The 25,524-nt window shown below is 44.9% G+C and overlaps 1 protein-coding gene across 5 annotated transcripts in view; it reads left to right on the top strand.

The window, feature by feature from the left end:
• Window positions 1-25,524, top strand: part of ADAMTS3 (ADAM metallopeptidase with thrombospondin type 1 motif 3) — a 126,621-nt gene that overhangs the window by 5,730 nt on the left and 95,367 nt on the right. For 4 of the 5 annotated variants that reach the window (XM_069778321.1, XM_069778328.1, XM_069778338.1 and 1 more), the window contains exon 3: window positions 3,473-3,873. The exons of the other annotated variant lie outside the window; for it this stretch is intronic. In XM_069778321.1, coding sequence (XP_069634422.1) covers window positions 3,473-3,873 — 401 coding nt within the window. The remainder of the gene's footprint in view (window positions 1-3,472; window positions 3,874-25,524) is intronic. 5 annotated transcript variants of the gene reach the window in all.

The following is a 25,524-nucleotide window of genomic DNA, read 5'->3' as shown; positions in this document are numbered from 1 at the left end:
ATTGCCTTTGAACAAAAGGCATTTCCTCTTCTAGCTCAGCATTTAGAGACTCTGGAGAAGGCTTTTGCTGACTCAAAAACTTGACAGTTCTTATTTTCCACCCTTTGTTCCTACCTTCTTGTGGCTAGCTGGCTGTTCTTGTTATTAGCAAAATAACGTTTTTTTTGTCCCCACAAGTAGAAATCTGGGAATACTGCTGCAAGATGTGCAAAGCAGTTTCTCAGTTGTGTGGTGAACACAGAATTTGATCACCAGACTGTGGTCTCTGGCACTGAACGTCCCACTTTAAAAAAATAAAAAGCCACGAAGAATCTCGGCGAGGTAAAAGGAGGAATGTCAGTCTGTGAATGAAATCTCATCGCTGAAGTGTGCGGAGAATGTGAGGATCTAGATTTTTACTTTGACCCAGTTAGGATATACAACCCAGCAGCTCTGTCTCCTGTTCGTGGCCTGGTGTCTAATTAATAAAAATGAGTTTAGAGTTTTAATTTGGTCCCTTCTCTAAAGAGAGAGATTGGCAATCCTCACTCAGAATTCCCACTGTTTTAGATGGGAATTATCCTAAGGATAATGTCCTAATTAGGTTACCAATTTTAGAACTTGATCTTGCAGGTGTATGGCAAAACACGTTCAGGTGGCTGCTACTGAAAAACACACTGTGACTGCTAGCTGTAGGACATGGGGTCTGTGTTCAGAACAACGGACTTGAAAATGATGAGGACCTTTTCACTTGCCTGGGATATAGTATTTGTGTGTTATGGCAAAATACTTACAGTGCAAGAGTTTAAATGTCCATGTACATCCTACTAGTACCACACCTTGTTTTTCTGTCAAATCCCTCAGTAACTGGCATAAACAAAAATGGGAGAAAAACCAGTTAAAAGCCATTAGCAACATTTTCCTACTAAAGTCTCTTAAAATAAGCAGCCACTGCTACCAGGAGAGAAGAACTAGCTACAGAGCTTTTCTCTATTAATTCTCAGTTCAAGTGTGATTCGCACTGGGAGTGGGTAAATTTAGCTCATTTAATTAAGTATATTTATTTGAGGATTTCTCAGTGGCACTTAGTGGCAGCATCTGAGCTACGCAATCGTGGAGTTTTTAAATGAAAAGTGTCAGTAATATCACTCTAATATTGCTTTAGCCAGTTCTCTCAGGAAGAGAAGACCTAGGGAATAATTATTTCTGTGCTAAGTGTCTTTTTAACTCTCACGTGGCCGAATACACAGCCAATAAGACTTAGGCTTTGGTCCAGTTCTTGGCAGCAGTTTGGCCCACCGCTTGACCTGGCCTGGGAATGTCTTTCCTTCTCATTTTACAGGATGAAATCTGTACAGCGAATATCCTGATTACTTCCGGGTCACAAAGATCTCTCAGATGAGATAAACTCATTTGATGGACTCGTTTTACAGTGGTGCGAAATTACTTTAAGGCAACGGGAAGCAGTCTGTGTCCCCTGATGCAGGGCTACAAGTGTGATAGGTGATAACGGGAGAAGACCGTTCTCTGAGCAGAAGGGAAGATTCTCTTCCTTTTCTCATCAGTGCTTAAGAATAGCGGAGACGGAAAGAATTATTCTCTTAGGCTAATAATGCTATTTTCAGGATACAGGTAAGGGACTATGCAGAAAGAGGCTTTTCTGGGGGACGGGGGAGTATTATATTCACTTAGGCAAATTCGGAACCCAGTTGGAAGGTTTCCAGTCAGCTAATGTTGCTGCTAATTGGACAGGAATCCCGAGTCGACTGGTGGGAACCACAGAAAGATGATAGGCAAATGGGGCTTTCGTTGCTGTTACCTTTTCTCTACCGTGGCTTTGCTTGCTTGGCCAATTCCTCTGCTGAAGCAGATTAGCCTTGGGGTAACTTCTGCTGGTAGTTGTCTGGCCACGCCGTTCAGGTATCCAGGGATGCTCTGACACCGATTCCAGGTGTTACAGCAGTGACTTCTCCTTGGAAGCACACCTTGGGTTTGGGACACATTGTCTTCACTGAGGGTCGTGCCAGTGAGCTTCTGTAGTATTACCTGAGGATTTCTTCAGTGCTATCAACAGAGTGCGGTTTTGCTGTTGTTAAAGCTTCTATGTATTGCAGTAAAGGTAGGAATTTGCAAAGTTCTGTGTTGATTTTTTTTTTTTTTTTTAATCATTAGCTTCTCTGTCGTTTTTGAATTCTGTCACCCAAGTTACGCAAAGAGGAGGGGCAATAGCAAGTTGCTGGGTAAGGGGATTTGTTAGAGGAGATCTGTAGAGAGAAAAGTTACTGCTTATACCACTGCTGACATCGATTAATTTATCAGCAGTATGTGATATCCTCTGGATTCTTTTCACTACTTCACTTCTCTAAGACTGCAGAAATATGTGTGCAAATAGCAGTTATAACCAAGCACGGCACTTCATTCTCAAAATCTTAATGGAGGTCTTGACACAGGAGCAAGCAGTTCTGTTTAAGGTGTACGAAGGAGTGGGGTGGCATTTCTTACAAGAGAATTCAAAAGGGTCGCTGCCTCTTCTGTGGCTATTAAGCGAACCTAAACCCAGGACACTCCCCAGGTAAATGTAAATGAATATTTCAGGGTTTTCTCTGTAAGTTTTATGACAATAGAGTCATGGAAGGCCTGCTTCTTGAAAATTTTGGCATGTGGAGGGCGTTTTGCATGCACTTACTGTGTATCCCGGCATCTGTGGTGTGTGTTTACTTGAGGTGCGTAATGGGGCACAGCTTCTTGTGTTTGTCCACCTTGGCGTGACCCCTGTCTTTCCCTGAAGTTGACACGACCTTCCTCTCGCGTTGTCCCCCGTTTGCCGTACCTTGCTTAACGCATCTGATGACGTGTCAGACGCTTTTCTTCTTCTTTCTTGCGTGTCCTCCCAGTGTCTGTGTACAAGTAGTACAAAGCATTTTCGTAACAGCAAGTGATTGTGTTAAGAGTATTAAAGGCCTTGCTGTAGGGTAACCAAGTGAAGATTTATAAGCCTGAGCATTCAGGCTAAAAGAGAGCAGTGACACGTACCTTACGTTTGCCTGCATTAGATTGGCGTGCTTATCTCCAGACTAGCTATCTAGCAGATAATTAATGTACACTGGTGTGGTAAGCGGCACTGTCCCCTGCCCTTCTAAAATCTACGCAGGTTTTTACCATTCTTTGGCCAAACTTGTCGGTGGACTGATTCAGAGCAGCTCTAAGGGGAACCGTAAATTGGGAATTTTGGAAGGGGAGATGTGAGGCGGAAGGGTTCCGCATGCACGGTGTTTGCCGTTAGGCCTGACCACGCCGTAGTTTCGCTGTGTTGCTCCAAAACTGTGCTGCGGCGTAGGGCGTAACAGTTGGGGCGATGGCCGGTTGCGTCCTTGCATCTAGCGTTTGTCCTGCGACGTGCGCTGCCGTAGCCGCGTGTCTGGTCTTCAGTCTGCAGGCTCGTTCCACGCTCTTGTTCTAATTTTAGTTTGGTTTTGGGTATTTCTTTTGGCAGAATTACGAAAAAGCAGACCGAGACCGTATGGGTTAGTGATTCCAATTAGTACCAATGCGGACGGAAGCTACATCTCCAATATCCTCTCCGCAAGTCACCAAAGAAGATCAACGCGGGAGGTATCGCAGAGCCCCAAACAGCTGTATTTTAACGTCACCGCGTTTGGAAGGGAATTCCATCTCCGGCTGAAACCCAACACTCGTTTAGTGGCTCCCGAGGCCATAGTGGAGTGGTACGAAGACTCTGTGGAAACTGGAAACGATGCTGGTAACACGAGTCAGACTAGAACTGCTACGGAGAGGCTATGGAAGAGAGAGCCCCTGTGGACCAGCTGCGCCTATGTGGGAGACATAACTGACATCCCCGGAGCTTCTGTTGCCATTAGCAATTGTGATGGTCTGGTAAGGCTTGTTTAATGGCATTCATGTCTGGTATTTGACCACTTTGTACACAGCTTTTGTTGCTTTTAACTATGCATGGCTAGTGATATCATGTAAAGAACTTAATTTCTTAAACCTTTAAAAGTATCTCAGTACGTATTGATTGATGTCTACAATCCTACTGCTTTATTCTGGGATAATTTCTCTTGAGTTTGATAAGCAAAGTCCTTAATGTCGCTGGTGTGAGAGAGAGAAAGCAAACCTGCTTTTTTTTTTTTTTTTTCCTTTTTACTTTCATGAGGTGTTACAAATGGGAAAATTAATAATGAAGTGCTTTTAAGAGTTAAAAGACGACCCTTTGGTGAGCGAACGTAGAATTTGGCGTCCAAATCGTCACTGCGTACTTCTCGGGTAGCCAAATTGGGGGCTGCCCTGCAGTCCCAGAATAGCAACAGATTTAAGCTTTAAAGGGTGTATTTATAAAATAAGCACGCTTTTTGTTTTCTTACACACAGCTTTGTTTCATCAGAAGGTATCATATGAGAATTGAGTGGTTCACATCTGTAAACAGTTTGTTCTCAAAACCGCGCTGGCCTGATTGCTGTGTTGGTTGAAAACGCGTGGTATTTCATTGTAGCTTTAGCAGATGCGCAGTGCCTGGTTTGGTACACAAATCCCATACTGAAAGACTGGGCATATATTGAGTACACATACCATTTGTTAATTCAATCATGCGGTAAAGAAAGCTAACAATACTTACCTTGTACTCTTTAAGTAGCAGGAGCAGTGGTGGAACGCGACTGCAGCATCCAGGAAGATTAATGTAGTGGTTACTCTGCTGCTATTCAGGAGGGGAATCAGACGAACAAGTCTGCAGCAAGTATCCCTTCTTGGAAATAGGCTTCCCTCTCCCCGTCACGTGCCCCATGCTAATGGTTTTGATTCCATTTTGCGATAAGTGCTGGCTAGCGAACCTCCCCACCTCTGCAGTGTGTCTCAGTCGCTCTGTGGGTAATTTCATAAATGTCTCCGACTCCTGATTCAGAGCTTAGGGCTGTGCACAGCCAAAACTCCTTGACTTTCCGTACTTAAAGAAAGGCAGTACTGGTGGTGTTTACATCTGAGGTGGTCGACTAATGTCAGTTTGGCGTGTTTTGTTTGGTTTGGGGTTTTCTTCTCGGAGAATCGGTTGGCAGTGTGCTGTGTTTACAAAGGCTGTGCAGATACCTGCCTGGATAGAGATAGCTTCAGGTGTAGTTCTTGCAATGAATGAGACCCTCGGTTTGAGAGCTGTATTTTAGCAGTAATCCTGAATGAAGTTCTTGTGTTAAGTGAGACAGCACATTAAGACAATAAGTTGGATTAAATGGAATTAGATTAAGGAGTACAGCAGCTTCAGCAGAGATCGCCATGTGGCTGACAAGCTGCTCGTGTTGTGTTTTCCGTTAACTGAAATGAAGTAGTTGCTGTCTTTGCAAACCTCCACACGTATCAGAAGACAGCAGATACCGAAGGGGACCGAGGTAAAGAACAGCAGATTGCTCAGTTGTGTGGCTTGTTGCCACTCTTTTCCCATAGCACCCAGCAGACGCCTTTCGTGTGCTTTCCATGGTTTTAGGGACTGGACTAGGAGAACGTGTGCTTTTGGTTTGAGGAGGGGAGCGGGTAAATGCTCCTGAGTCACTGTTGTCCTTGTTCATCTCAACCCAGGCTGTCTCGTGCGGTCTTTGAGAGGCTTCTTCAAGCCCCTGAACCACCTGCACCGTGGCAGGGTTGGAAACCGGCGTGGGAGCACAGACGTGGTGTGAAGCGGTCACGACTCCGTCCCCTGCCGCTTTCGTGCCCGTCATTGCCAGGACCCGACCGTAACGCCGCTGTGGCTGCTGCCCGCTGCGTTTTACGTGGCTGCTGCCTGGGGACGCCCGGGCTGGCAGAGAGCCGCTGCCATGGCTTCGCTGCTCCCCGCGTCGGGCAACGAACGTGAGAGCGGCTCGCGTGTTGAAAACCATCTTTCTGAGCGCTTCTGCTTGCTTGCTTCGCCTAGCTGTTGTAACGGTCTTTTGGAGCTCTGAGCAAGGGAGTGTGAAATAAATAAATAATCCTGAAGATTGATGGGATTTCTTTTTTTTTTTTTTTTTTTTTTTTGCCTCCTGCCAGCTCCAAGGTTAGCAGAAGTAACTTGAAGATAGCATTTCTGGCTTCTCTGTTGCTGTACTATGCCTCTCTCAACCAAGCTAGAATATTTGATCCTTGGTGTATCCTAAAGATGTGAAGAGTGAGATAATATGGCTTAACAGAAACTGGAACAAGAGTGAGAAATTCTAGGGCCATGTGTCTGTTGGAAAGATTTATTTTTGACTTCAAAGGAATTTAGATGCTCTCCAGTGTAGCCAGCAAGGTTCTTACCTTCTGGGAGAAAGCGAAGGGAATCGTTGTGGTAGCAATTGACTCAATGTATAGCTTATAAAAAGAGTTTGATACCGTAACTAGCACAAAAAGAACACTTGGTTTGCCACAAGTTAGCAAAAGACCTCACAGATTTTATTTTGTGCATAGGGAGGTTTTTAATCGTGACTCATAAGACGCCTGCTGATAGCAGGGCAAAATTCTGTGTTGTGCTAATGCATACTTGATAGACATTGCTGAATAACATATTGTTTAGTGTTTGCTCTCAGCACTGGGTGTATGGTTATGAGGAACATAAGGGTGCTAAATTTTGATTGCTTGATTGTAAGTATGTGGAATAATTGGTATTTGCACTAGTAGAGGAAGATTTTGCCTATGGGCTCTGCCTGAATCTAAATTTACATTTAAAAACCAAAATTTTTTTAACACTTTTGTTTTTAAGTAGTTTATGTCTCTACTTTGCAGTAAAAATCATCTGCGTACCATCAGTTTTGCAAATTCCTATCTTCACATCTGCTTAATATCCCTTGAAAATAACCCTGTTTGTTTAAAAAAATCACATGCATGTGCATGCACTTCTCATAGCAAAGGAACACTTAATTAGTCATGTAGAAGTTGCCTGTTGTTTTTACTACTGTGTTGCAGAAAGCTGGTGCTCCCGCAGGTTTCTGTTGTATATTTCTGCTGTTGGTTTGGTCAAAATAGCAGTAGTTATTGTCACAATATTTAGAGAGTTTCCCAAATACTTGCCAGAGTTCCAGCAAAACTTGCAACCAAGTTACAGTCATCAAGCAAAATCATCCTTCTGGAGGTCAGAGAGCATGTGGAGAAGTCCTGCCTCGTCTCGCAGGAGGAGGATCGTGTGGTTTGTAGTGCCGAGCGGAATTTGGCCTTCTGGTAATGGATCACTGGTACCTCCTCTGGTTCCTGCTGCGTTTCTCTGCTCCCCGTGTTCGTGTTACTAAAGCTTGCTCTGCGACAGCAGGGTCTTCAAGCTCGGGCCGTGCCGTCGTAATGCCGAAATGTTGATCCGGCATTGGGAAGGGAAGAGTGCTGATGAAAAACCTGATGCTTTTTCTAGGCGTTTATCCTAGCATCACGCTGACATTCATCAGCTGCAAGTAACAGCATCCTTGGGCTCTGCGGGCTTGAGAAATTGAAGCCTATGATCTCCTACCAGAGAAGGGGAAAAGGAGAAAAACTCTTCATAACTTTGAATTGCAGATGGTAAAAGTGAAGTTTCACGGGCAGCAGCCTAGATTTAAGTCCACCGATTGATCCCTCGCCTTTTCTTTATTTGGCTTTGGTGCAGTAATTGTTCAAGAGGCAGAATATGTTGTAACGGTGGGGGGACATACGGTCGTGTGGGCACGACGAGGCCAGGCAGGGGTACGTGTGCTCCCCTCGTGGGTTTGTAGTGCTTAAATTCTTGTGCCTCGTTCTGCCTCCTTCTTGCTTTTCCTTCCTTTTGGTGCCTGTACAGTAACATCTCACCTCGGTGCTCTTCTGCTGTCCGTCTCATTAGGCTTAGACCTACTCGGGGGAGTAAGTATTATTAAAGGTTATGGCAAGCCTTCCTGCATGAGTTGCCCAGCCCCTTCCCTGTTTATATCTGAGTAGCGTCTTCCCTTTCATTCTCTGTATAAAGATCAGGTCACTCAAAACAGTCATGAGGAACTTAATTTAATATATCTGATTTAGCATGTCAGATTGTGTTAGTGGTGCCCTCTCTTCTGGATAACTGTGGGAATGCTTTTTGTGTGTCTGCACTAGATCATACATTTAATGGGAATGTGTTTTGTGTGTCTGCACTAAATGATGCGTTTAATCTATTGTAGATTCCTAAGCAAGGTAGTTAATCTGCTCCCAGGTGAGCATACACTGGACAGTATTTTTGTGTCTGACTTGTGTGGTAGGCTTCCTGTTCTAAGAGCCAAGATGCTACAGGAGGTGTAGCGGCTTAACTATTCAAAAGTTACTGAAGTTTATCTGACCTTGTAATTTGTTGCTCAGAAAGTATTGGTATGCATCTAGAGGAGCATGTGGTTTAGAGAAGTGGGAAAATAACTGAGTTCAAGGAGGTGGAACCAGGTTCAAAGCAGATTTGGCAGGCCGCACTTTTCACAGGTTGCTTTTGCCTGGTGCAGTGCCGTGTCTGCTGTGGAAGATGCAGAAAATGACCAGCCTCAAAATACCATTGCAAATGTTTCAGATTGTAAATAAACAGGACACAGCAAACTTAGCATTTAGAAATAGCAAAGCAAAAGTGTTAAATCGGTCTGTACCTTTTGTCATAGAGAAAATTACTTCAGTTCCTCAATTAGCTTTCTCCCTTTTGTAACAAAACCCAAACAGTTGTTGGTGTGTGATGCCTTTAGGTTGTACTTAGACTTTGAACTATGTTTTTATAGATGTGTGCCTCCTTGTTTGAGTTGTGATCTGGTTTATATTCACATATATGCAATGCCAAGTCTGAACATTGTCTTCCGTTTCTTCTAGAGCATTAACCTTTCTTGTTTTAAATGAAAGGGCCAGACCCAGTACGATGAATCTTTAATCTTTGACTTCGGATACCAAGTAAGATGTGACTTCGTTTGTTTATTGGCAGACCATGGCCTTCAAAGCCAGGGCTGCATACGCTCATTTGGAAGTTCAACTGTTTGCAAATGAAAGATCTTCAGTAGCCTGCCTGCCTTTCAGTGTTCAGCTGTCAAACCAGGGAAGTCCTTGAAGACAGACCAACTGTCAAGAATCAAAAAACCCATGCTTGCTCAGATCTATCATTTGTAACAGATTATTCCTCACTTGCTTGTTGTCATCCCTTTTTTCTAAGGATATTGAGACAAGAAATGTGTGTCTTGACGATCAGTACTTCCACACAAGTTTATATGCAGCTGCCGGTATTTTGGGAGTTTTAGCATATCCTCAGAGTTTGGGTTTGATATCTGACATGACAATCCCCTAGCACAGACCTCTTGGAAGTAGGGACTTCTTAAATGTTAGCTTTCAACTTTGTGTCTTCATTTCACCCTTTGTGAGAGGAAGCTGATGAGAGTTTCCTACCTTTGGTGGTTTGGGCATTCTTTTCATTAATGATTGCGGAGTTATTTGAAGCGTCTGAGTGGAATGATGCACAGAGATGTGCACAGTTACTTCCCTTTGGTGAGTATGTTTGAAATACAGGCTGGAGTATCTCAGGCTAGAGATACTTGCCCGAAGACCTAAGCCTTGGTTCGGGAAAAGCCTTAAAAGTATGCTTAAGTTCAGGCATGTGGCTAAGTGCATACCAGGACCTAGGCAGTTTCAGGGCATTTTGATCTGTTTCAAATGCTTTTTTATTACTGTTGTTTCATCAAGACTGATGTATTGAGGCTTATTTCTTGTTCATGCGTTGGTACTAATCTATTGTTTCAACATGATTTCCCCCAAGCTGGCAGGGGGATGTTACTAAATGGAGAAACAGCTTTCTAGGAGCAGGTGGTATTTTATCTCGGAGTATTAGAATAGCATTGCAGAGCCAAACACTTGAACTGCTGCTGAGCATCTGGTTATAGCACATGGGAACTCTTGATGAGGGTAATTCCAGCATGCTAAAGAAGAATGTTATTAGGGACCCACTGTTGAGCGGGGCGGCAGTGGGAAGGCGATCGGAGCATCGCGACTTTTCGGTGCGATGGCAGTGAGCATGTCGCGGGGCGTAGGTGTGGGTGCTCTCCGAGGGGATGGGATGTGCATCGAGGCTCGAAATGGGACCGTCCCCTCGGCCCGGGAGGTCTCTCCCAGTCCAGGCTGGGAGCTGCAGGGCCAGCGTGGGAAGCTGTGTGCTTCTGGCGGACATCTGGTAATCCAGTATCTTCTGGGAGTGCAGAACACAGGAAAACAGAATAAACAGCTAGGGAGATAGAACAGCATCCGGACCGCGCGCTGCTCTGTGCAGATGGTAGCAGTGTCTTAGGCTGATTTAACGTTCTTACATTCGTGTTACCCTGCCCTATTGCGCACTTCCCACAGTAATTACATCCTTGCAGTGAACTCCCTTAACCTGCCGTGCCTGTTCTTACCACTTGCATTTTGCTGTACTTGGCAGTCCTGCTGACTTATTAACTGGGCTTGATAGGTTGCAGCTGCCTCTTTGGATAGACAGACCCCATCTGGTAACCTCAGCCCGTCCTCCCCATTTGACCGAGCAGTCTTTGGTCACTGTCAGGCTGGGCTTGGACTTCATCCCTGTCACCTCTCCAGTACGAAGCACTTCCTAGAGGCTAAAACAGACTTTTTAGAGGTAGTAATCCATAGTAAAGAGGATTTCTCAAAGTTCAGAAGCTCCAGAAACTTGGAAAAAGGCCAAAAAAGGGAAAAAGGCAGTGCCATCGTGTCGCTTACTCAGGACTTCTGGCATAAAACGCTGAGGGAAGGAGTATTGAGAAGGGAGGTGATGGTGTCTGAAGTAAAATGTCAATACAGTGTAAAATAATGTAACATAGAAATTCTTCGATATGTCTAATTTGTTTCTCCTTGAAGTTGTCACTCAAAACAAGCAGGTGATTTATCCTTACTTTGTGTAGCGTAGTCAAAGTTTATGCAGACGGTTGCTCGAGCTCCATTTATTTCTTCTTGTTTGTTTTTGTAAGTTTTTCTAGTGGGGCCCGATTTGGGCTAATGATAGACCTGCCTCACTTCTTAGCCCCTGCGTCTCCTTCTGTCCTCCTGCCTTGCATTTCTCCCATTCTCACTTAGAACAAATTGCCCTTTCCCCCGTAAACCCTCCCTTTTCCTCCAAAGCTCTCATCGAAACTTTTTTGTGAAGCTTTGTCTGTCACGGTACAGTGCCAAAGAATTTGTGTCTGCAAGATAGATACTGTAGGTAGATGCGTGAATCGCGTGGAGAGCACTTGCAGAAGATGATGGGAGCAGGGAGAAGATTTGATGCTTTCCGCATCCCACCTCAACTCTTGCCCCTCTCTGCCTCCTGCCCTCTTCCCCAGGGAGCCTCAGCCCATGACCGCAGTAAGATTAAACCCAATTGAAAAGAAGGCTTTTATTTAGAGGTACAGAGAGAATCTCTTCGCTTCAGCAGATAGTTTTAGAAACCCCTCGCTCACACCAACTTCTGGCTGCCTGTTCAAGGATGGCAATCGGGGGAAACCTCCGTGCTTTTTACTTCGTGTACAAAGTAGGAAGTAGTAAAAAGGGTTATGCTCAGAGTTTCCACTTGGTTGTATGCTTTACATTTTCAAGGCTGATTGAACTGCTAAGTCCTCCTCTGAAATGATAATTTTCCTTTGGGCTGCAGCTCACTCTCCCTTTCTTCCAAGGATTGCGTGGTCATAGGAAAAACTGAATAGATATACAGTAGTACTGCTGTGGATTTAAAGTAGACCAAATTGGGCCAAAATATAAGGAGCCGCACAAATATCTTCCATAGCACGGAAATATGCCATCAGTTTGGGTAATAGGTTTTCCAAATGGGAAAAGATGTCGTGTATTTTTAAAATGGAGCACAAAAGCAAAACCTCACTGACCTGAAGAAATCCCTCCTGCGAGAGCTGTTCTCCTCCCGCGTGGAGAGGGATGGGAGCAGCCCTGTCCCCTGCTGCTTCCCTCTGCGAAGGGTGCTGAGAAGAATACCGGGTAAGGAAGAACTGGGGGGGTGGCCCGATCCGGTTAAATAAATAAAATAGATGAAGTACATCGCGCATCCCCGTGCCTTGGTCCCTGTCTGTCCGACGGATGATAGGACAAGGAGACCAGCTCCTGCCACGGCAAAGAGCGAGGGGGCTGCTGGGGAACATCACCAGAGGGGCTGCAGGTCTCTGGGGTCTCGGGCTATGAGTCAGGACCAAGAAAACCCCTTCTGAGAAAAGAGATTGTGGATGAATTGGAGAATTTGTTTTTCTCCTCCTCTCCAGTAGCCTTCCCCAAGCGTGATTTCTCAGGCGGAGAAGGAAGGGGCAAGAACTGGGAATGTAAGCAGGCTTCAGCGAGGTATTTGAAGCCTACCTTTGAAGTAACTCAGTTTTCCCCCTCATCGCTTAGATTACAGTAATTCTGTGCTTAAAACCGGGGCTCGTGATTTCTGACAAAACACTGGGCTGCTGGAGCCTGTGTGGTTCCTCCAGGGCCCCAGCCAGGGTTTCTGTGCCGCGCCACTGTCGTACGGATGTTGGAATTAGTCAAGGTGTCTGTACGCGACGCTGCAAACTTTTTGAAGTTTTTTTGTTGTTGTTCAAGGGGCTCAGTGGTCTCCTATACAAGTTGTCCAAACATTAAATGCTTTAAGCTCTTCCTTCATTTATGCCGTTGTGCAAGTGATGCTTGATAAGAAAAAAAAAAAAGGGGGGGGAACCCTTTTCTGCTCGCTTAATAACAGCCAGCTTAGAAGATATCTGTTTTAATAGTGTTTGTAGTTAGTTTTGATTGAGAAATCAGGTTTTTCTTACTTGACAGCATGTCCATTCAAAGATTAATGTATTTATGAATTTTTCCACATTATTAGCCAGGTAAAATATGTCTGAACACATCACTTCAATGCTGTGTGCATTTGGCTTCAGAGTACTCCATTTAGCAGCACAAACAAATTCAAGATTAACACAGCTTTAATAAACCGTGCGTAAACCTACTAGATAATAGTTATGTATGTATCTGTCTTAAATCTAGAGGACTGTCCTCACCTGGTTTTATTAACATCCCTGTACCTGTTGGGAAGATCCTGGGGCTGGTTACATTTTGCACATTTTAAGACAAGCGTTACACCCCCACAAATGTGTTTCCTGGACCTCTGTCGCAGGAGAGAACTTCGTTATCAGAAAAGGAGGTATTTAAAGTCCAAGCCTAGTGAGCAATTTTTTCTGGTACTTTAATTGCCCTTGAATCCCTTCCCCACCCAGTCCTCCCACCCTATTCCAGTAAAGCTGTGGTACCTGCTCACTTCCAGGTTCCCCACTCGTGGGTTTGGGGGTGACTGTGTGGGCACACGCGTGTATATGTGCATGTTTGAATCTTTTACAGCGAGAGAAACCCTTTGGTCCTCAAGGGTAGTGTAGCAGTTAAACTTGAAAACAGCATTTATTAATTTTTTAGTTTATTTAAAAATATTTTCTCATGTGGCATATTCTAAGGAAAGGAAGTGTGTGTAAAGTAGTATATTTTAAGTCCACGCATGCCTGTCTGGAGGTGTTGTGTCTTACAAAGCAGAATGACTGTTCTTATCATCTTTCTTTGCTTACTCTTCATTTCACTGATGGAGTAGCTTAGAGGGGCGAGAAAGTGGTTAAGCTATGAAAGGGATGCTTGTTTATGGCTATGAATATGTGAAAATAAACATCTCTCATGCGTGGATTTGGACAGGTTTGAGTTTATATTCCAACAGCATGTCCCTACAGAACAGTTGTGGTTTTACAGCCCTTCTTGAGCTAATCTTAATGGAAAATAAATTTTGCTAAGCTGCTCCTTTGCCCTTGTATGTAGAACACACCTATACTAGCGTTTCTGTGGTATGGGTGCTCTGCAGAGGAAAAGAAAAAAAAAACATAAGTTGCCCTATTTATGTATAATCCAACAAAAACATTATCCCTTCATTTCACCCTCAGAATACCACTGAGTCTACTCTAGGGTCCAGATCTTTCCAGGCTGTGCAGAGCCCAGGAGGAGCAGTAGCGGGTGCTGAACACTTCACAGTCCCTGTCGGAGGCAGCGGTGGGTGCGATGGAGTTGGCATTACTCGTGCTGGCTTTGGTGTCCCATCAAAAAGTCCCTGATATTGAGTGTCCTCATCCTGGCACTTGCTTTTCTTAAATAACCTGTTTCATGAATAGCAACACAGTGAAATTCAGTACTCATTTCAGGAGCGTTTATTCTGTTAGTATCACTGTGTAGTAAATAAACTTCTGCTGGCATTTGTGATTAGGTAGCATGTGGCTGAAGAATGACGTTGGTGTGAGATTTGAGCTGCTTCTACTTAACGGAAGAAGTTCCGTTTAAGCTTTTGGGGTTTACCAGCGGTTCGCTCTAGCGTCCCAAACAGCCTTCAAGCCTCCTCGGGAGTAATTTGCAGTCACTCCATGGCAAAAGCAAGGATGAACAGTATTGTAGGATGCATCCATGCATAGTCTTGCCTTGCTGACGCCATACCACCTTCTTTGACGTTCCAAGACAGGGAGCAGGACTTAGAGGGACGCGTTGCCCTCCTGTGGGGAGGCAGCCGGCAAATGGTCCCTCTGCAGCAGAAGGCTTTGGCTGCTGAAGCCTGCTGCTGGCATCTAGGGCACTGCCGTTAGGGTCCGTCCTGCAGGTTTTGGCTCTTCTGTGGATCAGAAGCAATTCAGAGCGTAACTTGGCTTTCGTCGCTTCTGCTGCATTTTTTAATGTGGTTGTTCCTGCCTCTCTTCGGCTTAGGGTGTCAGAGGAGGCATTTCAGACGAGCGGTGGGACTCATCCATTCCTGTTAATGAGAAGTGTTTTGAGGAGGTGTCAAGTGAAGGTCCCTTAGGCTTCCAGAGAGAAGAAATGCTCCACCAGAGCAGAAGCAGCCTTGCTAGCCTGCCTCAGGTCCTGCCACACTCCCCTTGAAATCAGCGTTCCAACACGTGGTTGTAGAAACCGTAGGAGACCATAGTCCAAGCTGACGTTGTCCCTGAGTAGGTTCCTCTTCATCACCTGCCCTGCTTTCCTGTAGGAACAAGGTAGCTGGAAAGCTAAGGTGATCTCTTCATGGCTTTCGTGCAACTCAAGGTGGAGTCAAGGGGGGGATAGGCAAGGGACCTATGCGTGCACACTCGCAGACGTGTGCCTTCCAGTGCCTTACTGGAAATAGTCCCGTGTCACCCAGTACCCCTGCACGGAGAGGTGACACCGTCCTGATGGCAGCCTTGCGTAGGCTCTGTGTTTTGGGAGCGGCTTCCTTGGAACTTACCTGTGACGTCCTCATTCCACCGGAGTCAATTAATTCCTTGCCGCAACAGGCTAGTTTGGGAGCGGTCATCCTCAAATGACAGAAATGACTGACAAGGCACTTTTTTGGCAGTTTTGATGATAAAGTCTAGTAGATACCTAAAATAGGTCCAAATGGTATTTTGGCCTCTGGGGTTTGTGTCACTTTGTAATTCTGGTCCTTTGGAGCAGTTGGCCTCTGAATTATTTTCCCTGACCCAGAACTTCATTCGGAGACCTGAGAGCCAAGGTTGTCTGAGGTTTGTCCTGTTCTTCTGATGGCTTTGGACTGAAGAAGTGAGCTCCTGAAGTAAAATAGCCTTGGAAATACCCTATGTTGTGGGCATGCTGCCTCCAAACTTTCCTGGTTTTTCTTCCCTCTCTGGAGCTTATTCCTTCAGTCCACAACAAAGCTCAGAACTTAGATGGGATGGAAACTATGCACATTTCTCGTGGGACATATATAGAAATGGTATATGCAGTCAGCCTGTTGCTTTCCTTCATCTCCAGCTCCCTCTGGAAGAACACCTGGGCAGTGGGGCTCTGGATGGAGGGATTTTAGGGGATGGTGGTGTGCAAGGTGCTGGCATTCCTGCCCTTTTTTTCTTGGCAGGCTGAAAGGATATTTCCCTCTTGGGAGTCCCTTCTGCAGATGGATCCTCGCAGAATGAAATAAGGTTGGAATGAATATGGGAATAGTTTCCAGCAGACTGCTCTTAAAGTTACCGACACTGTCAGGTTTTGAGGTGTTGTTGGGCTTCTGCCCAGTCGAACTGTCCCTCCTGTGTCTGTATCTTTTGCAAAAATGTGTTGTTTTATCCCTAAGCAGCTGCATCAAATACAGCTTTTTCTGGGGAAGGATCTTATTATTTGAATACCTTCCCAGAGTGGTACTGAGGGATTCTGTTTCAAGTAGGATTGTTTCCATCCTTGTACCGCACAAGGAGTTGGGTGGTACACCGGCGGTGCAGTAGATGGACAGTGGCAGTGAGAAAATCAGAGATTCAAGACTAAGACTGTGAAACAGCTGTTGGGACCTGGGGAAAAAACTACGGGAAATGGACAGGAAAAAATTTGGTGAATGCATAAGGCTTCCTTTATCGCATTAAATCGGTTCCCTTGCTTTGCATTTACAGCTGTGCTTACTACCTTTCCATTTGTCTTGTAAGATTTTTTAAAAGTCCACATAAATTGTAATAAACGTCTGTTAAAATGTTTTTAGCAAATTGCTGAGCCCCTGCTCCACTGTGGCTAATCTTAATCAGAACTGAAAGCCCTCAGCACCTGCTGGCATCTCAAAGGGGTCAACCTTACTTTGTCAAGCATTACTCTATTCAGCAAATGCCAGAGCCTAGGAGAGTCCATGCCTTTTTGGTGTCTTAGAGGATCGCCCAGTCACAACTGTTACACAGGTTTTGGGACCAGCAATCCCTTCATGTGCGGAGACAGAAATGAGATTTTCTTGGTTGGTAGCAGAGAGTCCATTTTGTGGGAAAAGGCTCTTTGCAAATCTGCGCAAGATCAGATTTTTTTTTTTTTTTTCCCCACCTGCCTGGTAAGGTTCGATAGGCTTACTGCTCTCGTCAGCGACTTTCTTCTGTGCAAGCGGAGAACTTTTATGGAGAAACACTTCATGCTGCAAACCAGCCTCCTGGCCTCGGGGGGGTCTGGAGCCCCGGCCATGGAGCAGAGGGAAACGCTCCTTCTCTGGTGTCTTTGGAAAGGGTGGGTTTGCCTCCCCGTGTGCAGGGGGAAGGCGGCATGATTCCAGTGTCTTCTCGGTTCCCTGTTAGGTATTTCTGTAGGTTTTGGAAGGAGTGAGTTTCCAGAGATGTTTTGCGGTCTTTTCTCTTGACCTGTCCCTTCAAAAAAGGTGGAGGTGGTTTAGCTTTTTTCGGAATGGGCTCAGAGGAAGCATTTGTAGACACTTTTTGGTAACTGAAAGTAAAGTTTTGACATTTGTCTTAAAACAAGGTCTCTATTTATTCTCTGTTCAGGGGAGAGTGGCAGCAGGTTATTAAATAATTGAAAGCAAGGATGAAAGTAGAATCAATTCCATCTGTTTTAACCGTCCTGTGTAATTCCTCATCCTTCACTTAAGGAGAGATAAGATGACTGGCACCAAAGCAGTTCACTGCTGTGTCTTCCAGGCAACACTTCACTAGTATTGATTTTTTCCTAGGCTTTCTGTGTGTCTTTTGCTGTAACAGCAGCAGCGAACATGATGTCCTGCCTCTAAGTGCACGTTCGAAGAAAGTAAAAGCGACGCTGGTTTATGATACAAAAGAAAGCAGGTTGGGAACTAGAAAAACAGCCTTAACTGGACTTAACAGAAAGGCATAATTGTTTAGCTGGCTTTGAATAATATTTCATCTGATTGTAGAAAGCTGACATTCCAGAACGACCATCTGCGTACCGACCTGGCCAGCCTCTTTGCCTGAACGAAGAGTCCATCAGAAGCCAACGGCCGGACGAGCTGTTGCTGCAGCAGGCGATGCAGCTCTTGCCTCGGTGATTGGATTTTCAGAATCATTCACGCCAAACAGATGGGCCAAGTGCTGCTCGTGGGCTGGGGAGCCGGGAGGTACGAGGTCAAGGAGGATTCTGCTTGCCTCGAGTGGTGTATTGGGGGGGCTGGGAGGAGAGGAGGAGATGAAGTCAGTTCAGGCTGGCACCAGTGACCTAAAGCAATGAAATCCAAGTTGCCTGTGAGCTCTTTAGAAGAGGAGAACTTCTTTAGAAGACCTCTTTAGAAGAGCAATAGCCCAAAACGCTTGATTTGGGAACTTAAGAACTACCTCAGGCTTGCCAAAATGTGTATGGGTTATATAGCCACAAGTGGGAAGTATGATGCTAAAGAGTCCAACACGGTTACTAGTCCCTTTTTTTCTCTCTTTCTAGATTGGAGAGAATATTTGAAGGTTAATTAAGACACTTCACAGCATGTTGTGAGTTAGGCGGAGGTGAGAAGAACATGGTTTGAATTTTAAGCTGCACTGGTTATGCTAATGCTGAATATGGAGGTGTTTTAATCAGGTCATCTTCTCTAGAAACAGATTTAGGAACAAGCATTTGTGGAAAGTCTGCATGAAAAAGCTCCGACTCTCCATAAAACTAAAATGTCTCAGCTTCGATCGCCACAACTTCTAGACTTTTACTTATAGGTTATTTCTGATTTTGAAAAATTATTCTTTACAACAGAGCGTGGGTTTATGTGTAATTCATACCTTATATGCAGTACATTTAGGGGCTCGCACAGCTATTTACAGGTCAGTATAAGTCTCCCTAGTTCACGCTATCTCACGCGACCTAAGAGTAGAAAGAGTCACTGGTAGGTAGCGCAGCAGCCTGAAGTGTGCTGTGAAGCTGAAAACTGGGGATTTCCATGTTGCCCCTGTTTGCAGCTTCTCTGCTCTAGGTACTGCTGCTTTAGTGCTATCTTCTATTTAATGTGTGAAGACCTACTCCAAAGTCAAGAAGGAGGCTGTCTAGTACTGCTTCCCTCTTCGGCGTGTAGAAGAGAAGCCCGCGCCTGCAGAGGTGGAGAGCGGTCGGTGAGTGCGTCTGAGCTCAGTGAAGCGATACTGTCCTTAGTGTAGGTGGTTAAAAAATGGTCCGAAACAAATCACTGGTGACTGGGTGCTGCTCCAGCTATCTGCTTTGTAGCTGTGATGGAATCACACCTTTTAGTCTTGGCTATGCGTTTTCACAAAACTGTGCTTTTAAGGCGTTTGACAAATAATTTCCTTTGTGGATTTTTGCTTTTTGTTACCAAATGCTACTTAATTTTTTTTTTTTATTCCTGGAGGCTCACAGCTAACAGTTTATAAAATAGCCCAAGCTTATTAAAATTACTAAGTACAACCCTTTTTTGTAGTTTTAGTAATAAAAAACAGATTGTACAACTTCTGTGGACCCTTGATAACACACAGCGCACATGAATTGGGCTCTCATTCATGTGCTGCCTTCACATATCACATGTGGTAAAGTATGTGTCTCAGTAAAAGAAAGTAAATAGATACTGAAATAGGCAATGTTCTCAAAACTTAATCCTTGTAACCTCTCTCAAAGTTCTTATTGACGGTGGAGTTTGTACTGAATTTGAAACTGCATTTTGTAGGGTAGAGATACAGAAGCCATATTCAGTAATGCCTTTTTTGATGTTCCTTGTTTATTCAGCGCTGTACTTACTTGTATGTGGAATTTGACCTCGGAGCCGCATGGTCTGAGGTTTGCAAAGGGGGCAAGAAACAAGAGTGGACAGAAAATACCGTGCAGGGTTATTGAGAAAAAAGGGGAAAGCGGAAGGCAGGCAGGATAGGTTTGTCTGTTGTAGGAGCTCATCATCTGTATACCAGTTCTTACCTTTTTGGGAGGGTCACACTGCAACTCCAGTCATCGCTTTCTGATTCAGGCTCTGAAAGAATTACGGAAATAGAAGTCAGTCAGTTCGACCTCCTGACCTCACGTTTCATCAGGAGTTTCTTGAAATGATGGATAAAGCTGCAGCACTGTCGTTCCTGTTAATGGGGTGAAATGGTGCTTTCACTTCGATTTTAAACTGACACTTAGTTTTCATAGACTACTTCTGCGACTTGGCTGATAACTTCAACAAATTACTTTGGCTTTCTTTTTTAAAAGCAGCAACGATGCAACAGTACATTAACTTTCTAACCTCATAGAAATCACGGTCATTCGGCTTGCTTCTTTTATACCTGACTAAATCACTAATGTGTAAAACTACTTTTCCTTCGAGAGATTTTACCACAGATTTTTTCCCACAGATATGTGGAACCAATTTAAAATAATGCGTTTGATGTAAATATTGCTAGCTTTGGCATTTCAGTACTTCGAAGTGGTGCTTCCTAGCTTTTGATCAACAGAATATTTCCATTCAAAGTTAAAATGCATCAGTTTTCTATTCTTCTCTTAACTTGTATCTGAGGAGACGACTGTTTTTCACCCTTTGTTTTGACTGAATTTTCTCTAATCTTGGAAGGTCTTTTAAGTTAGGGACATCTTTGTTATCTACATTGGTAGCTTGCCCGTAGCATTAAGCCCTGTGTAGCAAAGGAACGGTGAGCGCAGCCCTTCCAACCGTGGTGAAAGGCCAAGTGCTTCGCAAAGCTGATTTATATGCCCCTTACAACATAAATTAGCAAACCCTTGATGTTCATACTTGTGGAAATGGACTTTATTGAGGTTGAGCCAACTCTCCGGTGTCTTACTGTTTCTCAGGAGCACGTGAGAGAGTCTAGAGCTGTGTAATTAGTCTTCTCTGCCGTTTGTGAAAGTGACCTGTAGAAGCAGCTCCAACGATGCAAGAAACAATGAATTCCCGCTTTCTAAACACTGCCGAGAAGAGCCAGGAGGTCACCTGAAGCATCCTTCTGCTGGCGTTCCCGATGGGTGCCGAGTGGGAGGTACCCACCTCCCTAGCCGGCGCGGTCGGTGCGTCAGGACTCGAGGTGCCTGCTGCCCTCTAAAACCGTCGGCATCGGACATGTGTGCCCCTTACCAGGCGCCGGCTTCAGGCTCCTTTCGCAGAAGCGAGTTTTGCCATTTCTGTACCATTTCACCATAAATGAGTTACTAGCGTAGAGCTTCTGTAATTGCCACAAAGGCAAAACTTGTACTCAGTAAATATTTCTACAGAGATGCGCTGGGCTCAGGGAGATACTGGACTGCACTGAGCATGTTCCATGCATACTTTTCAGTTTTTAATAACTGATATTTTAAAACCACGGTTCCTTTTTTAAGGACAAAGCATTTTACGTGCCAGTTTTGCACGGCAGTTTGCCGTTAAAATGAATCTGTGTAGGTTTTCCAAGAACAAAAAATAGAGACACATTTTTCCACATAAAATCAAAGTTTGTTTTTTCTTTTTGCTTTCATATAACTCTTAAGGGGTTCCATTGATTTTTCTTAGACTTTCTGAAAAGGGAAGAAAGAAACCCAACGTTTGGATTAAAACCAAGCATGAGAAATTTCAGCATAAAGGAATTTTCTTATGTATGTTTATAGAGGAGGCTAAAAAGCTTAATTTCAGTCCTGCGCAATGACTTAGTAATATGTTGCCATTTTCTTTTCTTCTGTGCAAATTCAACAGAATATTGGTTAGTTTGGTGGCTCTTCCGAATGTCTCTTGCCCCTTAAAGCAGTGCGTCAGTTAGCGTACTGAGAGGGCTTCGATTCCTCAGCGGAGCAAGCAGAAGTCGTGGGAAGGGATTCTGCTCTCACGTGGGATACAGAGATTAAGAAGGAGCAGTTAGAATTTTAAGTACTGTACATTTTAAATGCGGTTGCAGATTTCTGCAGGAACATCATTCCATTTTTATTACCCAGCCTGGTATCCTGTTTATTGTGGGCCACGCATTTCACAAAGAGATTCTCGCCGCCAGCTGAGGAGTCCTTGATTGCACCGGGCTGTAGGGTTTGGAGGGAGGTCTGCCTCGGTGCAAGCCTACTGTTCCTGCTATGTTTTAGGTTCATCATGGCAGATTAAAGACCTCATTTTAGAAAAAAGACATGAAAGACACTGCATATTTCCGATGCCAATTCATATAGTTTAATTCTCTAGTCTCTCTGTTTATTTCATCTTTTATTTATTTTGTGTATTAATGGACCATTTAGAGATCATGATCCCTTCCTTCTATTCTTAGCTCTTACCTTTCTCCTACATTGCAGAATGGTCAGTTGCGTGTGGCTTTTGACTAGATTACTTTTCACAGCATAGTGTCAAATTAGATTAGTAATCTCATAGCAATGTTTTTATTATTCAGATTACCCTGAGTGTGCCAGGTGCGTTTAAAATAAAGAACATGTTTGTATTTAAAATGAGTTTATTAGCGACAGGAAGAACTCTCCTTAGTTAAGGAAATGAGGGTATTTTTTCTGGTCAGCTTGACATTCAGTATTTTAGTATGAGTGTATCTTAGCTTCTTATTCCTAAATCGTGTCTGTAGTTTGGAAGAGGATATTAAACATTCCTATGTTTTCATCCTGTTTCTGAATCTTCATCCTGGTATTCAGTTGAACAAATAATATTTTTCTTTGCAGCTGCAGAAGATACTTTTTTTTGTTTTAAAAACCTGGTATTAGATGATCAGCCACAAACTTCTGCTGTGTGAATAATTCAGCTGGCTGTGAAACCTGAGCAATGTGTACTGTTTGAATATTTCATTTGACTCAAAATTGGTTTTAATGTTTTTAAATAGATGCCATCTCACTCTTGGCACTTATTTAATAAGAAGAATCTTAACACCGCTCTATGCCATCTGTGTTTAATAGCCTTCAAGAATTGAGCCTAGAATGATTCTGGAGCTCTTGCTTTAACTCTGGAATGCATTGCCAGGAGTTCTGCGACAGATAAAACATGCGATATAACACAGATTTTATATCACATTGATGTTCCCGAGAGGAAAAAGGAGCTGTTGAATTCCTTCTTGCTATACTAGCAATAACTCAAAGGGTGCCGGTGCTGAAGGAGCCGGCAAGGGCAGATGTTGTGCCTCGAAGCCGCCGTGTCTGCCTGGAGCCCCGGAAGGCTGGGGGGGGTCCGGGGGGGCTGGAGGACGATCCATCAGGGAGAAGGAGTTTCATCTGCAAACCTCCTCTCCCTCGGTAGGCACCCAGCAACTGTATGAATAACATCTGTTTCTCAAAAGGCGCAGAGCGCTGCCGTATTACTTTTTTCCAGCATTCTTCTAATGTGTAGTATTTTTTTATACGCCAAGTATGTCGAGGCCATAAATACTTTAACATGCAGAAGATGTGCCGCGAGAGAAGTATGTCCTTTTTGGACGGCTTTCCCCCTTCCCTGCCAGCCCTGCCAGACGGACCTCGGCGGGGGCCCGGATCCCCTTAGGTGACCGAAAAGCAGGCTCTGCCAGAGGCGCGGGTGGCCGTCCCCGAGCCACCCACCTACCACCCACCCCGGGTCCCTGGGGAACAGCCCCTGCCATCACCGGGAACCCTCTCCGTGGTCCCTGGTGCCGTCCCCTGCCTTCGCAGATTCCTTCCGAGACGGCTTTGCTAAGCGCGTGCCTTGGTCTGCTCGTCACGTCGCGGGTCGGTGTCGTCAAAATCCCGGTACGTCCCGCTTTCGGCTGCGCGAGCGGACGCACGAGGGAAGGGCCGGTTTGGTCAGCATCCAAGAGTGAGGCTCTGTATCCGTGCCGCAGGCTTGACCGCTTTCACTTTATTCTGATTAACCATTATATACGTTGACCTATGCGAGTTAGGCAAGCAGTAACTGCGGCAAGTAGAATGAATGGAAAAAGAAAAAACTCGGTAAGCGTTACAGGTATTTCGGTAGCATTACGAGCAGAAGGGGAGCTCTTCCTCAGTTTGCCAGATCTGTTTTGTATGGAAGTAACGGGACTCATCTGTACACACAGAGCTGCTTGACTCCGTCTGTCCACAGAAGTCTCGCTGAGTTGAGATTTACGAGGTGTGCTGTGAGGGTACTATGCGGATGGCTGAGCTAATCATTCTTGATTGGTACAGAGCAGTAAGACTGTGGATACTGACTACAAAGCGATGCTTTGGGAAGCTAGAAAAGGAGACTCTTCATCTACCAAATCTTTTATCTAGCAGGAAAATGTGTCCGTGCTGTCAGAAAGGTATCTACAGGCATTCTGTCACAGATTGTAACCCTGGTACGTGACAGCAACACATGCGTATCTGTGCTAGCTTAATAAATGAAGCCATAGGACTATGCAAATGTGCTTCTGTTTGCCAGTTCTATGTAGTGGTAGACTGTTCTCTGATACGCTTTTTTTTATGGCTGTTGTCGTTTTGTTCGTACAATCTATTCTTTGCTGAAATTTGTCTCCTATTACCTGTGGGTGTCCGGAGTTGGCTGCGTAGGTCAGTGGTAACGCAGCTGTTCCACCAAGGTGTTGGCTTGCCCCCCCCGTATTTATTTAACAGATGTGGTGCTTGATGTGAATGCTTTACACACTGCACATGCTCAGGCCAGTCGCCCCAGCAAAAAGGGGTGTCACGGGTGGGCTGCCGGCACTGCGACTCCTAATGCAACTTGCTCTTTGTCTCCTAATGCAACTTGCTCTTTGTCTCCGCTGCCATCAGGAGCGGGTTGGCCTTTCCCCCACGTTGAGTGGGGCACGGCTGTGGCGTGATGGGGCAGACGGAAAGGCCCCTTGCCAAAAGGCTGGCCCAATTCATGCTTTCTTGCAGGAGTTGACAGTCACGCCCAGTAAAAAACCGAAAAAGCCAGGGGAGCAAGTGAATTCACCAACCAGGTGAACTACCCTGCCAGGTTATGTACATAGCCCTGATGTATGTGAGAAGAAGAGCTGTGCCTTTTGTTGTTCATTTATCTCCTTAAGCCTCTCAAACTTGATGCTCCCTGTCCCACGGAGCAAGGGGAGCACACAGCGCGCTGCCTTGCTCGGGCTCGGCATCAGCTTGCCTGCCTGATCCTTGAGAGCAGCAGAGGCTGAAAACAGACACCGTCCACGTACGGCGAGGTGACAGCCTGCACTCGTAACGCTGAGTGAACGTGAGATAACGCCCTGCGAGGCATTTTGTTGTGCGCTCGTACCTAAATGGAGAGAAACGTGCTTGGCGCATGAAGAAATTCTGGAGAGTAACACTCTGGTTGATAGTCGTGAACTTGAGAGAGGCATCGTGGGGCAAACTCTACAACTTCAGAAGTTTCTAGGATATTTTTGAAGAAGAAACCCGGAGAATCAGTTGATTCTTGTCAAAATAGGGATCCCATGCGGCACGAGAAATAATATCCGCCCAATGAATCGAAGGTATAACCCTGGAGCTATGCATGTAGGAAACTTATAATCAATTTCCACCCACCGTAGCTCTGTCTTGGTGGAGGCAGGCAAAGGGAAATGTGCTGCAGGCAAAGCATCCTTCTTTGCTTTTATTTTTCTTCCAATAAATCAACCAGTGTTCAGTGTGACTCCAAAAAGTTTTCGTCTTTGGATTAAAAAAGCGAGCAGCAGGTAGCTTTGACGCAGGTTTTGCACAGTCATTGAACTGAACACACCTTAAACTAACAGAGAGGGTGAAAGGTAGTAGTGTTTTTGCGCTGAATCTGTGTTTTTAGACGAGGCAGCACCTTTTTTATAAAAGCATGTTTATATCGACTCCTTAAGAAGTTTAGACTGGAGGGCTGTCTCCAGAAACTGCCCCCCTCCTCTTTTGCCAAGTCCCATATGTTTGTCTTGGCAGGATGCGGTGTCTGCTTGGCTGGTGCTGGGGTATTAAATTGAGGGAACACAGGGCTCTTGATGCTTTTCAATAGGGCTTCTATTTAGTTAGCGGCAGGATAGAGCTGTCAGCCACCTGTGATTG

This window comes from Haliaeetus albicilla, chromosome 1 (assembly GCF_947461875.1).
Source record: "Haliaeetus albicilla chromosome 1, bHalAlb1.1, whole genome shotgun sequence".
NCBI classification, from domain to species: Eukaryota; Metazoa; Chordata; class Aves; order Accipitriformes; family Accipitridae; genus Haliaeetus; species Haliaeetus albicilla.
The sequence above is the reverse complement of the archived record's forward strand: the minus strand, read 5'-3'. Positions and strand labels throughout refer to the sequence as shown.